General features: G+C 36.4%; 3 protein-coding genes across 3 annotated transcripts; 2 read left to right on the forward strand and 1 right to left on the reverse strand.

Annotated features, from left to right (window-relative positions):
• Positions 1 to 345: 345 nt before the first annotated feature.
• On the reverse strand, positions 346 to 2,578 carry LOC128166505 (heat shock protein 68-like). The gene has a single exon (XM_052831712.1). The coding sequence runs from the start codon at positions 2,383 to 2,385 to the stop codon at positions 481 to 483; it is 1,905 nt and encodes a 634-aa protein (XP_052687672.1). The 5' UTR covers positions 2,386 to 2,578; the 3' UTR covers positions 346 to 480.
• Positions 2,579 to 4,703: 2,125 nt separating this feature from the next.
• LOC128166504 (heat shock protein 68-like) lies at positions 4,704 to 7,069 on the forward strand. Its single transcript, XM_052831711.1, has one exon. The coding sequence runs from the start codon at positions 4,944 to 4,946 to the stop codon at positions 6,846 to 6,848; it is 1,905 nt and encodes a 634-aa protein (XP_052687671.1). The 5' UTR covers positions 4,704 to 4,943; the 3' UTR covers positions 6,849 to 7,069.
• Positions 7,070 to 9,239: 2,170 nt separating this feature from the next.
• On the forward strand, positions 9,240 to 15,628 carry LOC128166804 (uncharacterized). Its single transcript, XM_052832189.1, has 3 exons — positions 9,240 to 9,334; positions 11,679 to 13,422; positions 13,555 to 15,628. The coding sequence occupies exons 2-3, from the start codon at positions 11,734 to 11,736 to the stop codon at positions 14,188 to 14,190; spliced, it is 2,325 nt and encodes a 774-aa protein (XP_052688149.1). The 5' UTR covers positions 9,240 to 9,334; positions 11,679 to 11,733; the 3' UTR covers positions 14,191 to 15,628.
• The last annotated feature ends 120 nt before the right edge of the window (positions 15,629 to 15,748 follow it).

A 15,748-nucleotide genomic window follows, 5' to 3' on the forward strand; every position in this document is an offset into this window, starting at 1 on the left:
CGTTATAACAAGTTAGTCATTCGTTGAAAATGAATAATATATCTTGTTTTCTTATTACAATCAAGCAAAATGCATGTATTTCTCCACCTTTCGATAGCCTTGTTCGGCTTTTACAACAAATGTTATTTTTGGTTAATAACTCATATTAAATATTATACTTTTAATTCAGAGTTCTGCTTCTTCTCCAACAATCATAGATCCTCATTAACTATAGTTTACACGGTAGCGTAATTTCAATGACTCACGAACAAAAGTTCATTAGGTAATTTTCAAATGATTTTATTTTATCAACATTGAATAACAATTGTATAAGTAAAAAAAATATCGTAATCTGTAAAAAAAATAATAATGCTCTCAAATAAATTAACAACTACGAATTTTAATACTACATTCATCATTTCATACATCTTTCATAGAAAGTACCGGTCTAAGTTCATAATACATTATGAGGTTTCATTATCATTAAGTTATTCTTCACACTTAATCCATCTCCTCTACAGTCGGACCCTGACTAGAACTAGCTGGTCCTTGATTTCCCGTGGACCCGTTCTGGTGTAGTTTGGCCATGATGGGTGAACACACCTTCTGAACCTCCTTCAATTTGAATTCATATTCGTCAACCTCTGCCAGGGCATTGTTGTCGAGCCAGGACACTGTTTCACTGCACACCCTGGATATTGTCTCTTTGTCTTCAGACTGAAGTTTGTCTCCTGTGTCCTCTGCCGCCTGTTTGACGGTGAAGACATAGGATTCTAACTGGTTACGGGCCGCTATCCTCTGACGCTGTTTATCGTCTTCCTCTTTGTATTTCTCGGCCTCGTCCACCATTCTCTCAATGTCGGCCTTACTCAGACGACCTTTGTCGTTGGTGATGGTGATTTTATTGGACTTTCCCGTGCTCTTGTCCTTGGCTGATACGTTTAAGATACCATTGGCGTCAATGTCAAACTCCACGTCAATCTGTGGGACACCTCGAGGGGCTGGAGGAATTCCATTCAGTTCAAAAGTACCTAATTTGTTATTGTCTTTTGTCATGGCTCGTTCACCTTCAAACACCTGAATGGATACACCGGGCTGGTTATCGGAGTATGTGGTGAAGGTCTGTGATGCTTTAGTAGGAATCTTGGCATTTCGTTCGACGATCTTTGTCATGACCCCTCCAGCAGTTTCAATGCCTAGAGACAGTGGAGTGACATCGACCAGAAGAACGTCCTTGATGGCATCACTCTTATCTCCCTTCAAAATAGCAGCTTGGACAGCGGCACCATAGGCCACAGCTTCGTCTGGGTTGATCGACTTGTTCAGTTCTTTTCCGCCCATGAAGTCTTGCAGCATTTTCTGGATCTTTGGAATTCTTGTCGACCCTCCAACCAAAACCACCTCGTGAATTTTAGATTTGTCCATTTTGGCGTCCCTCAGGGCTTTCTCTACAGGTTCTAAGGTTCCACGGAACAAATCTGCACACATTTCTTCAAATCTAGCCCGTGTGATTTTGCTGTAGAAGTCCATTCCCTCAAACAGCGAGTCGATCTCAATGTTGGCCTCAGAACTGCTGGACAGTGTTCTCTTGGCACGCTCGCAAGCTGTCCTGAGTCGTCTCAGTGAACGGTTATTTTTGGAAATGTCTTTATTGTACTTGCGCTTGAATTCCTGCACAAAGTGATTGACCATTCTGTTGTCGAAATCTTCACCTCCCAGGTGAGTATCCCCTGCAGTGGAGCGAACCTCAAATATGGAACCCTCATCAATGGTAAGGATGGACACGTCAAATGTACCACCTCCGAGGTCAAAGATGAGAACGTTTTTCTCACCGGAAATATTCTTATCCAGACCATAGGCCAGAGCAGCAGCTGTGGGTTCGTTTACTATCCTGAGAACATTGAGACCGGCTATCACTCCGGCGTCTTTAGTGGCCTCTCTCTGGGCGTTGTTGAAATAGGCAGGAACGGTGACGACTGCGTCTCGGACAGTTTGTCCCAAGTAGGCTTCTGCTGTCTCCTTCATTTTGGTCAGCACCATTGAGCTGATTTCTTCAGGGGTAAATCTCTTTTTCTCGTTCTTGAACTCCACTTCTAGCTTTGGCTTTCCTCCATCATTGATCACCGTGAACGGCCAATGTTTCATGTCGGACTGTACACTGTCGTCGTTAAACTTGCGGCCTATCAGCCTCTTGGCGTCAAAGATTGTATTGTTGGCGTTCATGGCTACCTGGTTTTTAGCTGCATCTCCTATCAGTCTCTCGGTGTCTGTGAACGCAACGTAACTGGGCGTCGTTCTGTTTCCTTGGTCGTTGGCGATGATTTCCACTTTTCCATGTTGAAATACACCGACACAGGAAAACGTCGTTCCCAGGTCGATGCCGATGGCTGGATCTTTACTTGCCATGCTTGTTTGTAAACACTAAAGTGAAAGTAGCGATTGAATAAATTTTTCAACTGTAGATAAAATAAATTATTGTATGTACTGTTACTGAATCGTAGTCTAGTTGACTCCAAGTTTCGAAGTTTCAAACTTGGCAATTTGTGTTTGACTGCCATCTTGGTCTTGAACGCCCCTTATATACCATTATGGATCTTTCGCGACACGACGAGAAACGGTGTTCTAGAATATGAACGATCAATCCCGATGCATCCCGAATAATCAAACTCGAGGACGAATCCACGTTGTATGCTTTCAGTAGCATATTTAGAAGGGTCTGTGCATTTCTAGAAGGGTTTGGAATTTTTTACAATTGCAATTATCTTTAAATCGCACTTTTCATTGTTTTCATATCCTTTAATCATCTGCCATTATAATACCTTATTAAATATCTAATGATAAATGGTAAAGTGCATGGAAAATCAGGTTTATATTTCAGTAAGGCCTGGGAGGAGTAAAAGTTCAAGTTGGGTCCAAATATTATAAGGTTATATGCTTCTCTTCTTCTAGTGTGTATGAAGACATGTCCAATTCTCTAAAAGGAATAAATGAGTAGTTTTTTCTTTTGTCTTCATAAGACGTTTGGATTGCAAAAAAAATAATAATAATAATAAATGTGATGAAACTGGTTAACCGATTAATGGTAGGGGTTACAAAAGCAGTAATCAGTTAGTAATATAAAACAAAAACAATTGATATTTTCAAGCAATTTAAAAAATATATATATTTTTTTGCATATACAGACAATAACATATCCAAGTTAATTTGGAGGCCGTTAAATCGAAACCCAAGGGCTGCATGAACTCTAGGGGCAAATTGGTCAGTAGGTGTTCATTATGATTGTTAAAACCTGTCACTGCCTTGTTGGTTCGGTTTTTCATAAATCATTATTGAATAATACTAATATCACTGTAAAGTACCGTTACATTATGATACCTAGTACATTCAATGTATTTATTTTTTTTTCTTTAACACGGCATCAATTTATTACATAGATAATGCAATTGTCTAAAGTGGGTACATGTATGTTACTACTATTCGAAAGGATAATTATTTCAAACGGAGATCTTTAACTTGTCATTGGAAGATTTTGTTAGTAAATAAATTCTGAGTAGACAAACTGACAGCGAAGTTTCTACATGTAGTCAGTTAAAGGATTTCACGACTTTTTACGTGTTGTTTAAGGTTTCTTTTTGAATCATTATCATGAGACATAATTTCAAAATTATAATTTGAATTACACATAAGCAGAATTTATGTATTATTTCAATCAATAATTAAAATGATAATAACCTTTCAAAATTATGCGTATTTATGAGTTATGAGTTACCGGTTAATAACCGATTAGGAATTTGACAATCGATTGACATTCCCAAAATAAATAAATAAGATTTTGTTTTGTCATTCTCTTACAATATTAGTCTAAGATTTAATGCTTGCAAAAAAAGGTAAATGAAAAAACTACCGTTTTAAGCTGAGTTTTTATCTCAACTTATTTCACCCTAAAAGATTACAATTACTAAATTATTTTCCACCTTTATACATATTGCTTTGATTTGAACATATTTTTATTGTACATAAATACCATTGGGTTGTGCATATGTTCCATAACTTAGACCGCCCTCACCTCTTGCTTTTCACTGTTGAATGAATTGTCCTCAAACAGAACAATATCGGGTCCAGCGTGTTGGCAATCTATCTATGCTTTTGTACTTTGTATTCATTTTGGACTCGAAAACACAAGAGTTCTGTTTTTATTTGAATAAAAATAAACTTTTGGAATTTAGAATTACCAAAAATATTCCTAACATCTAAAATGCTAAAAGTGTAAATAAAAATAAAGTTAAATATGATTAAAATAAAAATAATTATGATAATTTTTTTCCCCAATTCTGGATAGTCAACTTTTAGTGTTCGACATATTTTATACATTTATTGAAGATTTTTTAAGATGCATTCTGATTATTTTTTTGACTTTAAGTAATATAAATGTATGTTATAAAATATACATAAAGGCTTTACAAATCCCTTCTGCATATTGATATATATATTATAACTATTCATTCAAAAAAACTTCTTCCAAATCCGTATAAAGTACGACTACGAACATTCGGAAAACATAAAGATCAAACTCGAAAAGCAGTTAACGACCCCAGGTTAAAGTATAAAAATTGCAATTTTTGAAATAATAATTGCATTAGTGAAAAAATCCAGACCCTTCTAACAATGCTACTGAAAGCATACAAGGTGGATCCGCCCTCGAGTTTGATTATTCGGGATGCATCGGGATTGATCCTTCATATTCTAGAACACCGTTTCTCGTCGTGTCGCGAAAGATCCATAATGGTATATAAGGTGCGATCCGAGACCAAAATGGCAGTCAAACACAAATTGCCAAGTTTGAAACTTCGAAACTTTGAGTCAACTAGACTACGATTCAGTAACAGTACATACAATAATTTGTTTTATCTACAATTGAAAAATTTATTCAATCGCTACTTTCACTTTAGTGTTTACAAACAAGCATGGCAAGTAAAGCTCCAGCAATCGGCATCGACCTGGGAACGACGTTTTCCTGTGTCGGTGTATTTCAACATGGAAAAGTAGAAATCATCGCCAACGACCAAGGAAACAGAACGACGCCCAGTTACGTTGCGTTCACAGATACCGAGAGACTGATAGGAGATGCGGCTAAAAACCAGGTAGCCATGAACGCAAACAATACAATCTTTGACGCTAAGAGGCTGATAGGCCGCAAGTTCAACGACGACAGTGTACAGTCCGACATGAAACATTGGCCGTTCACGGTGATCAATGATGGAGGAAAGCCCAAGCTAGAAGTGGAGTTCAAGAACGAGAAAAAGAGATTTACCCCAGAAGAAATCAGCTCAATGGTGCTGACCAAAATGAAGGAGACAGCAGAAGCCTACTTGGGACAAACTGTCCGAGACGCAGTCGTCACCGTTCCTGCCTATTTCAACAACGCCCAGAGAGAGGCCACTAAAGACGCCGGAGTGATAGCCGGTCTCAATGTTCTCAGGATAGTAAACGAACCCACAGCTGCTGCTCTGGCTTATGGTCTAGATAAGAACATTTCCGGTGAGAAAAACGTTCTCATCTTTGACCTCGGAGGTGGTACATTTGACGTGTCCATCCTTACCATTGATGAGGGTTCCATATTTGAGGTTCGCTCCACTGCAGGGGATACTCACCTGGGAGGTGAAGATTTCGACAACAGAATGGTCAATCACTTTGTGCAGGAATTCAAGCGCAAGTACAATAAAGACATTTCCAAAAATAACCGTTCACTGAGACGACTCAGGACAGCTTGCGAGCGTGCCAAGAGAACACTGTCCAGCAGTTCTGAGGCCAACATTGAGATCGACTCGCTGTTTGAGGGAATGGACTTCTACAGCAAAATCACACGGGCTAGATTTGAAGAAATGTGTGCAGATTTGTTCCGTGGAACCTTAGAACCTGTAGAGAAAGCCCTGAGGGACGCCAAAATGGACAAATCTAAAATTCACGAGGTGGTTTTGGTTGGAGGGTCGACAAGAATTCCAAAGATCCAGAAAATGCTGCAAGACTTCATGGGCGGAAAAGAACTGAACAAGTCGATCAACCCAGACGAAGCTGTGGCCTACGGTGCCGCTGTCCAAGCGGCTATTTTGAAGGGAGATAAGAGTGATGCCATCAAGGACGTTCTTCTGGTCGATGTCACTCCACTGTCTTTAGGCATTGAAACTGCTGGAGGGGTCATGACAAAGATCGTCGAACGAAATGCCAAGATTCCTACTAAAGCATCACAGACCTTCACCACATACTCCGATAACCAGCCCGGTGTATCCATTCAGGTGTTTGAAGGTGAACGAGCCATGACAAAAGACAATAACAAATTAGGTACTTTGGAACTGAATGGAATTCCTCCCGCCCCTCGAGGTGTCCCACAGATTGACGTGGAGTTTGACATTGACGCCAATGGTATCTTAAACGTATCAGCCAAGGACAAGAGCACAGGAAAGTCCAATAAAATCACCATCACCAACGACAAAGGTCGTCTGAGTAAGGCCGACATTGAGAGAATGGTGAACGAGGCCGAGAAATACAAAGAGGAAGACGATAAACAGCGTCAGAGGATAGCGGCCCGCAATCAGTTAGAATCCTATGTCTTCACCGTCAAACAGGCGGCAGAGGACACAGGAGACAAACTTCAGTCTGAAGACAAAGAGACAATATCCAGGGTGTGCAGTGAAACAGTGTCCTGGCTCGACAACAATGCCCTGGCAGAGGTTGACGAATATGAATTCAAATTGAAGGAGGTTCAGAAGGTGTGTTCACCCATCATGGCCAAACTACACCAGAACGGGTCCACGGGAAATCAAGGACCAGCTAGTTCTAGTCAGGGTCCGACTGTAGAGGAGATGGATTAAGTGTGAAGAATAACTTAATGATAATGAAACCTCATAATGTATTATGAACTTAGACCGGTACTTTCTATGAAAGATATACTATGTGAAATGTTGTTGTGTTTTTTGAATGAAAGTTGTTATTTATTCGAGAGAATGATATATTGTTTTTTAAAATTGTCATATTAATCAACTTATATATACAATTGTTGTTTGTTAATATTATGAGAATACAAATATTTGAAAATTAATTTTGATTTTTTTGGGGTTTTTTTTTAAGTCTATTAAAGTTTCATTATAATAAAAGGCTGTGAAAGAAATATTAATGGAGGAAAGCGACCGCACAGTTTTGATTTCCAATTAAGATTGAGTTAGAAGCTTGCTTTTATATTAATATATTCAATAGATTTTAAAATTAGCTTGTAAATAATTCATAGTTTCTACTTTCTTGTTCAAAGCTTCCAAATATTGTCTAGAGGTATCGAACATTTAAAATTGCCACTATTTAAACGCCGAGCAAGAATTTATATACACAACAGTGAAATTTAGTAATAGCCTGACACTTTTCCCCTACAATTTTATTTGCGTAAAAATATTTCGAAAAACCTTGTTGTCTTTTGAACAAAATATAGATTGTCATCGCATATGCTTTTGGTAGAGCAATGTCGTTGTATAATGGAAGATCCAGGTCGATTCTTATCTGCAAATATTATAATTTTTGTACAGTCGAGGATGAATTCCATTTTTACACGTATCTGTCCTTTTTATTAATATCTATTTAAAAGAATACTACTGATCTTGTCCTTTATTGTTTAAGTTAGTTCAAATCATTTCTATTCATAGTCGCAAACAATTTTATTTCATTTTGAATTAAAATATTGTTTAAACTAAACCAAACAATTTTGCCACCTCGCAACGTATCTGCGTGAGGCAGGTAAAACGGGATTCTGTCAGACTACAGTGTACATCCAATTAATGTATTATTATTATCATCAGTATCGTTATTTACATTACCATTTGATTTATTGATTCTTAGGTCTCTCCTCCTATGAATGTACGAATATTTTTTTTAGAATATTGTATAATGTTTGTGACATGTACTTTTGCTTTGATAGATTGCAGTTCAATATGTTTATAATTAATGTGTATATACCAATGCGCATGGTTCATATGAATTCTGGCAAATAAAAATCAATACAGTAGAACTGAGGAGCTATGAGTGTGATGTTGTAAAAGAATTTAATATTAAGTTCATCACATGCGCGGATCTAGAGGGGGGGTCGGGGGGGTCCCGACCCCCCCTGGAAAATGAAATTTTTTTAAATTTACATAGTAAAATTATCGCGAAAATATGCCTCGGACCCCCCCCCCCCTGGCAAACACAATTATCCTTCGGACCCCCCCCCCCCCTGGAAAAATTTTCTGGATCCGCGCATGCATCATATCGAGTATGCATTATTACGTATCAAAATTCACTGATCCTCTATATATCAGTAATTCACATCCCCATTTACACAATATCTGATAAACTGTCTACTTTAAAAAACAATATAAAATGCCGCAACTATATTCAACACAAACATAAGACAAGTATTCGAGTGTCTTAAGATTTCTTATAACCTGACAGTTTTGACCACTTTTGTTCTAAAAAAAACCTGAGATAAATTTTTCTAGGAATAGGCTAATAATTTACAGATACACAAAGGACTATATATGGTATGGGCCTAAAATGGCCCCCTAAAAGGAATATCATTATTTTACTGCAATTCTTTGTTTTCTTTGTACAAAAATATATGTGATGTTTTTACTTCATGTTCATTTTGATTCAAGTGCCCACTATTTAGAAATACGGCAATGTAAAGACAACCTTTTCCCGCCATTTTTGCAATTTTAGCATAAAAAAGCTTGTTTTCAAGCAGTTTTTCTTTCAGGAAACATAGAGCGCATGCTTGAACCAACAAAATATTTTAATCAGAGATGTATCTAGCCAAGTCTAATAAGTGACAAAAAATTTGTCCTGGTTCAAGCATGCGCTCTATATTTCCCATTCGTAAAAAGATGAGAAAAATGTCAATTTTCGACTGATTTTGATTGAATTATAGAAATAGCGTCACTTCTGACGTCATATACTGCAAGTGACTGCAAATAAATCAAACAAATATGTGAAAAATATATTTTATATCAACTCTTCTAAATTATAACACAACATTTTATTGTACCCGAAACACTTTAAAAAATGGTGAATTATGGGGGCCAAATTTTACTCTTATCATATATAGTTCTTTGGACCAATTTGGTATCAAAATAGAATATTATTTATATGATATCCCAAATTATATGACTTCTATTAAGTCTTGAATGTCAAATGCTAACATCACCAACATTTCCCTCCTTTAGTAATACCCAAAACTAACAGGAAGTGTAACCAATTTCGCCGATAGATGTCGTGTTCGCGCCAGAATAATCAAGAGAAATTTCCTCAGGATAAAGTTTTGGAGTAGAATTATTTGGTACGTCTTATATTTGATATTTTATGTGTTCTTTGGTTGTTTCTCGTCTTTTAGACAACTTTTCATCACTTTCAATTGAATGACAATTTAGAAATCGCCTAAAACAGACATTGATTTTCATGTTTACATCAAGCGGCCATATTTGCTGAACGAAATGTTGACGATTAATATGTTTTACGGTGCTACCGTTCTGGCGAGTGCAGCAAGAATTACACATACTGTACCTTGCATCATTGTCAACTTATAGTTTTATTTAGGTATCAACGAACGTCAAAGAATTTTTGAGAGAGTATTGCTCTACAATAAGTATGCCAAATGTACTAATTTTAATGGTTATGATATATACAGCGCAACCCCCTACCCAGAGAGAGAGAGAGAGAGAGAGAGAGAGAGAGAGAGAGAGAGAGAGCCCGGTACCTGTTTGTAGGTGTGTAATTTCCCACTTTTATTTAATGGTCTGACTATATGCAATATCTACATAATTTTTTAACTGTTTATTTTTTCATTTTATTCCTTTTTATTTAGTTCAAAATGTCCTATTGTTTATTTCCTTCCTATTCATATACTTACCTGCCTACTGCACGGTACATGCATGCACAATTACTTTAAAAATGGATCGACATGACAGTAAAGTATGGCCCTTGTTAGTTTATATATATATATAAAATCTCTATATTAAAAAAAGATTAAAAACAAATCATATGTCAATGAGGCAGGTATCGCAGACTATATTGAAATAGCCAGTACACTCATTACAGATGTTTGATCCACCTCTAAATTTTTCGCGGGAAATATAGCGCGAGTGCACTGTGACGTCATCCATGACTTTGTTCGTCTTTGTTTACGTTTCTCGACTCAATACGAAGGTATGGAAGCATGTAACAAATCTTTTGAGTCTCGCCAAAGCATATGCGGTACTCAAAACGTGTCTTCAAACTTTAAGTCACCGTAAATTACGAGTTGAAAGTCGGCCATTTTTGGCATAGCACCACGGGTGAAAACATTAGAGAGCATTATGGGACGTAGACAAAAAATTTTGTTTGATGAATTGTAGGTTTAGCTCGTTCTTTTTCCCGCGCACACTGGTTCTTAGAGCTCGCTTCGCTAGCCGGCGCTGCGCGCCGGCGAGCTGCGCTCGCTATAAATTATTTTACCCTACACCTAACAGATTACGAAGAGATAGAGTGTAGTGCGTTTGGTTTTTTGTGAAAGGTGACAAATTGGGTTCTTCGTAGACTGGATAGTATGGTAATCTTGCTGACGTAAGTTAAATTGTAGATATATATGAGTATGACGCAAGTCTGTCCCATGGAACGATGGACAAATAGGTTTATACCTTATCTGAAACATATTATGAACTTTCAAAGCAATTTTGGGTTCCATCGTCGAAACTTGAAGATGAGAATACTCTATTTCTTTGTTGTCTCCCTAGATACACATGGCTTGATTGGCTTCTATTTCATGAGGCAAAGCATGACTTGTTATTTATCTTTAATAATCAAATAGACCCTTTCACGTTAACTGTAGTACATTTCTCTTGCAGGGCAAATTGATAAAGTTTGGCGATGTTATAGATGGTAGATTAAACAAAATATATCATTTTGTCCTGCAAAAAGTAGTACTACAGTTACTGTGAAGGGGTATATAGCATTGACCATGCACTGCTCTGCATTCAATTCTTGGTGCTAGGAAATTTTTCATACCTGTTGCAAAATGATTAATAAATCAGTCTAAATAAGAAGGTAGTAGAGAATTTAACTTATGTGACATTGGTTTACAGTAATCTAATCTATTGAACAATGGAGTTGAAATACCGATTCCAATTCATTTGTCTGGATTCCGAATTGACCTCCCCATACCCTTGCCTGCTTAACCACAAAGAATTATTAGAATGATGATTTATATAGGTTGTCACATTTGACTGTTTGAAATAAATTTTGCAGGTTGTGTGCTGTGATTACATCAGCCTTAAAAACACTTTATTTTTTACTTTGATTAATAGATAAAGATCGATCAATCTCCAAACATACTTTTCTCACATTTGTCAATGTTTAATGAGCTGTAAAGGTTGCAACCAAATTTAGATTGGAGAGGATCAAACAAATTGGTGTTGCCTTGGCTTTCAAAGACATGTCACATTCTATTAAGCTTGTTTAAATATTAGTACACCCTTTTGCTCAAATGATTCGCAAGTTCTACTAGTAGTGATATTAGCAAACATGAGAAGATAATCCAAAGGCTATGAGTTTCAGTTCTCTGAATTGTTTGACTGCTACATCTTTCCTTTTTTTTTTTAATTTATACATAGCTTTAAATTGCAAACATCTCTCTTCCTTTTTTTCAGATGAAGAATGTGGTGATTGTATTGATGCAGATAAAAGACCACACAAAATAGCCAGATGGCAGGCTTTGAAAGAGAATTCATAATACATCTGCAGAGTATTGGTGAAAGTAATTCCAACAAACCATTAACAACCAATGGTGCTATGAAAGAGAAAAGAGATTCACAGAATGTGTACAAAAGATTGCGCAAGAAGTATAGAAAACAATGGTGGGCCAGTGGTGCAAGTAAAAAGAAGTTTGATTGGCAGAAAAGGAAAAAACTGAAACATGGTATTTTTTCAAGCAATGATGTATGGATGGGAAATCAGCAGACCTCGTGGTCTGAATTTCATTCAAGGGCAGATACCTCAAATTGCACTAATTTACGGAAGGAACCAAGAAACTTCAATTCTTCTTTGATGAACAGTGAGACTTTCTGCACAGATTTTCCAATAACGGGCATTTCTCAAGAGTTTTCTGGAATTCGGGACAATGGCAATTCACCTTTTAACAGCAGCAATAGCTGTGGATCACCAGAAGGTTTAACTAGTCAAGAACAAGGTTCAGCAAAGCCAGCAAGTGCATCTTGTACAGATACTCAGTCATGTTGTGAACAAAATAACAATTCCCAAAACAATGGGTGCTTATGTGGGGTTAATAAAGATTGTCTTGAATCTCAACTGCCAGAAGTGCCTGACACACCTCTTTTGCAAAAGGTGTCTGATAAAGAAGCCGTGATATATTCTTCTTATGAACTGCAACCTGATTCTCTTGTTAAAACTGGAGGTCATCAAAATTCTGTCCAAAATAAAGTTGATAAACCTAAAAGTTGTGTGATAAACCAACATTGTGACTCTCAGGTTGTACCCAAACCATCAACTACAGATTCATCAGAAGTCAATGTCACCAATTCAAGTTTGAATACTAGAACTTCATCCAGAAGAAAATCAGTTTTAACTCCAATTGCATGGCAGCAACAGTTCATGTCTTTCTTGTCAACACCTCAGGAAGAAGAAGAAGAAACTTGCCCATCCAACGATCCAGACTTTGTGTGTCATGTTGATAAAGTACCAGCTAAAATCTCTAGGAGACGCAGGTCTCGTAATGTGAAGAATAACAGTTGTGCATGTTGTATTGATGCAGAAAGTCATAGCAAAAAAGAGAAACAGTCCCGTCAGCATGAGAAAAAGTTGTTGAAAGAACAAAAACATTTCATTCAAGACATGATGCGCCTTGTGTCACTGAGAAATAAAATTGTTCTACTATTACAATGTTTACTACCAGCTGACCTGAAACATACAGTGAAAGCAGAAACTGAGAGTGTGGATGAATTCATAGAATTTGTTATGCGTGTCATTCGCTCAAGCAACAGAGAGAAGGACCTTGAATCTGAGGACACGGATATTCACTCTCTGCATAAATATCAGGATGAGAGTGAGTGTTTAGATGATGAAATGCCAGTGCTAGAAAATTGTACTGCTTATGTTTCCAATATTTCGTCCAATATATCCTCCCCACCTCCAACATCAAGATTTCAAAGTCTATCAGATTCAGGAATTGTGCAGGATCAGTCGTTTACATGTGAAGCAACCTGTGAAACAATATCTGTCAATGTTGACTTTGCAAATGATCAGCAAACCAATGTGGACTCAGATTACCAAGGATTCTTGCCAACAAACAAGCCCAGAGAAATGATCTCATCTGAAGCACTTCCAGATGGAACTCACATGGTTATAGAGGATGAAGTCATGAAGGATGCAAGCCAGGTAAAATTTAATATATAAGTTATTAGTCATTAAACAAAATTATTGACATATAATATTTATTATTGCTACATTAGAATTAAAGTAAGTTTTAGTGTTAATCAATAAACACAAAATCTTGTGAACTCTTTCCAGGAGAAAGTGATATGTGCCAGTGTTCAGGAAATGGTTCCTATGGATATAGAAGATGCACAACCCCCCACAGTCAGTACTGCTCCCTCTGAAGTCCCAATGGAAGATCATGACATAGACAACAAAAGTGATGATGACAAAAGCAACGACAAAGTTCCTACAACCTCTGATGTTTTAGTTGACAATTGTGAAAATGATGTCCATGTTTTGGACAAATTAGCAAGTGTTCTCGCCAATGGTGATTCGAAAAGTACTTCAGCCTCTAGATCTGACCCTCTTATGGAGCTACTAGCAGTTGAAAAGACTAGTGAAACTTTTCCAACTGAAAGTAAGAATGAAATGGCAGTTCAAGGTTTAACTTGTGTAGTAGAGACTCCACGTGATGCTGGCAATGAAGAGGGTGTAGCTAACACTGAATCCTCCACAGTTAAGGTCGTCGAAGTGTTTGAACCTTCCGTTGTTTTGTGCAAAAAGCCGAAGAAGTGTCTAAAGATGTTCATGAAGAAGGTCCACTCTCTTCTTCACCGACTTTTACCGGGGGTTCATTTTGAACACCATTTTTTCAGGAATTCTGACAATTTAGAGTACTTATTAGATGCTATCATTCAAAGCAATCAAGAACTATCTGTAGATGTCTAGTTTGTCTATATAAACTGAACTGTTCTTGTTTTTGTATACCGTAATTTTTCATAAGTCATACACAACGTGTTTACCTTCTCCTCCCAATAAATACAGGTTAATAGATAATTCATGGAAAAATTTTTATTAATTAGATTGAGTACCGGTACGATGTATGTATGTTATATAAGTATTGTACGTGTTAGTACTTGCCAAAGCCATTTAATGGCCATGTTTTTTTGCTTTGTCTTTCAGTGTACAGCGTTCATTTTATGCTCTGTAGCATATGACATGTTTGTCTAAGTCTGTGAGTTTTGTCACAATGTTTCAGATGATGATTTATCATTAATGTTTTATGTAAGACTTGGATCGAAATGTTTATAAACAGTTGACCAAATCATGTTGTAGAAACTGTGTATAAGTCCAGTCAAGTGGCTAAGGCAGGGTTTATATAATAGTATGTCCAAGATTTTTCCTTCTTTCTACTTTTTTCCTGCTATTTCTCATTAATTTCATAGGTTGTAAGGTTCATTTTAAATATAAGACTAACAGCAGATTTGTTAATTTAGATATTTCAATTACTATGTGTATGTATTCTTGGACATGTTTTGGATTTTAAGTAGAGTGCAGTTTTGATAGAAGTATGCACATTTTGATATTATTCCAAATTTAGAAGAAGGGTGTTTATGAAATTCTATATTCCTACTTTTATCTGTGAGTTTTCGGAAACACTTAAATTGTTTCATAATTCAAATAATTTTTCAATTGTTGTTATGTCACATTCAAACTCATTTCAGATTTATTTGCAAATGCAAAAGTTCAACTGGTCATGAGATAATGTTAAAAATTTGTTTGGTTTTTCAGTCATGTCTGGCTAAGTATAATGGATATAAACATATTTATTTTTTGAAGATATTCTGGGAGTATATGTTTGTAAGGAAGATGAAAGTTTCATGCTAAGATTGGCCTTGATCAGTGTGATGACTTGAGTATTATATTTTTATATCCCATTCTAAAATTTCAAAAACAAAAATAGTAAAAATTTTGTGTATTTTTAAAAGGCATATTTGGGGAACTTATACTGATGGTCATAAATTCATTTTCATAAATGGCATATATGAAGATATTTATGCTGTAAACCAAGTGATAAAAAACAACAGATAGAAATGTGACAGAAAATTGCTGAGGTTGAATTGCATACTACAATGTTTCTGTAGATGACTGTTACTAGTCTTTGTTCACTCGAGAAAGGTAGTACCGGGTATTTTAAGTTTGACAAGCTTAATGCCATTTGTGACCATTTTGTTTCATACAAATGAATCCCAGCAAATTTTTGGCATACTGGAAAAAAGTTTGTATTGCAATATTGCGTAAATATTTTTGAACTATCTCTACATCTCAATATTTGTTATGTTTGTATTTTTTTTTCTTTATTGTTGAAATAAAAAAGTTACTTACAGATGTCTTCAACATTTTTTAATATTTTAGCTCTGTGGAAGATAAATGCAAAGTATTAATCTCTTATTTCAGAAAGTTATACGTGTATTGAAATGTAAAGGTATGAAAGGCCAACCTATAT

The sequence above is a fragment of the Crassostrea angulata genome, chromosome 10 (assembly GCF_025612915.1).
Source record: "Crassostrea angulata isolate pt1a10 chromosome 10, ASM2561291v2, whole genome shotgun sequence".
NCBI lineage: Eukaryota > Metazoa > Mollusca > Bivalvia > Ostreida > Ostreidae > Magallana > Magallana angulata.

Coding starts and splice junctions, on each gene's coding strand:
- LOC128166804 (XM_052832189.1), top strand. CDS start 11,734: ATGGCAGGCTTTGAAAGAGAATTCATAATACATCTGCAGAGTATTGGT. Junction 13,423..13,554: donor TCATGAAGGATGCAAGCCAG/GTAAAATTTAAT, acceptor AACTCTTTCCAG/GAGAAAGTGATATGTGCCAG.
- LOC128166505 (XM_052831712.1), bottom strand. CDS start 2,385: ATGGCAAGTAAAGATCCAGCCATCGGCATCGACCTGGGAACGACGTTT.
- LOC128166504 (XM_052831711.1), top strand. CDS start 4,944: ATGGCAAGTAAAGCTCCAGCAATCGGCATCGACCTGGGAACGACGTTT.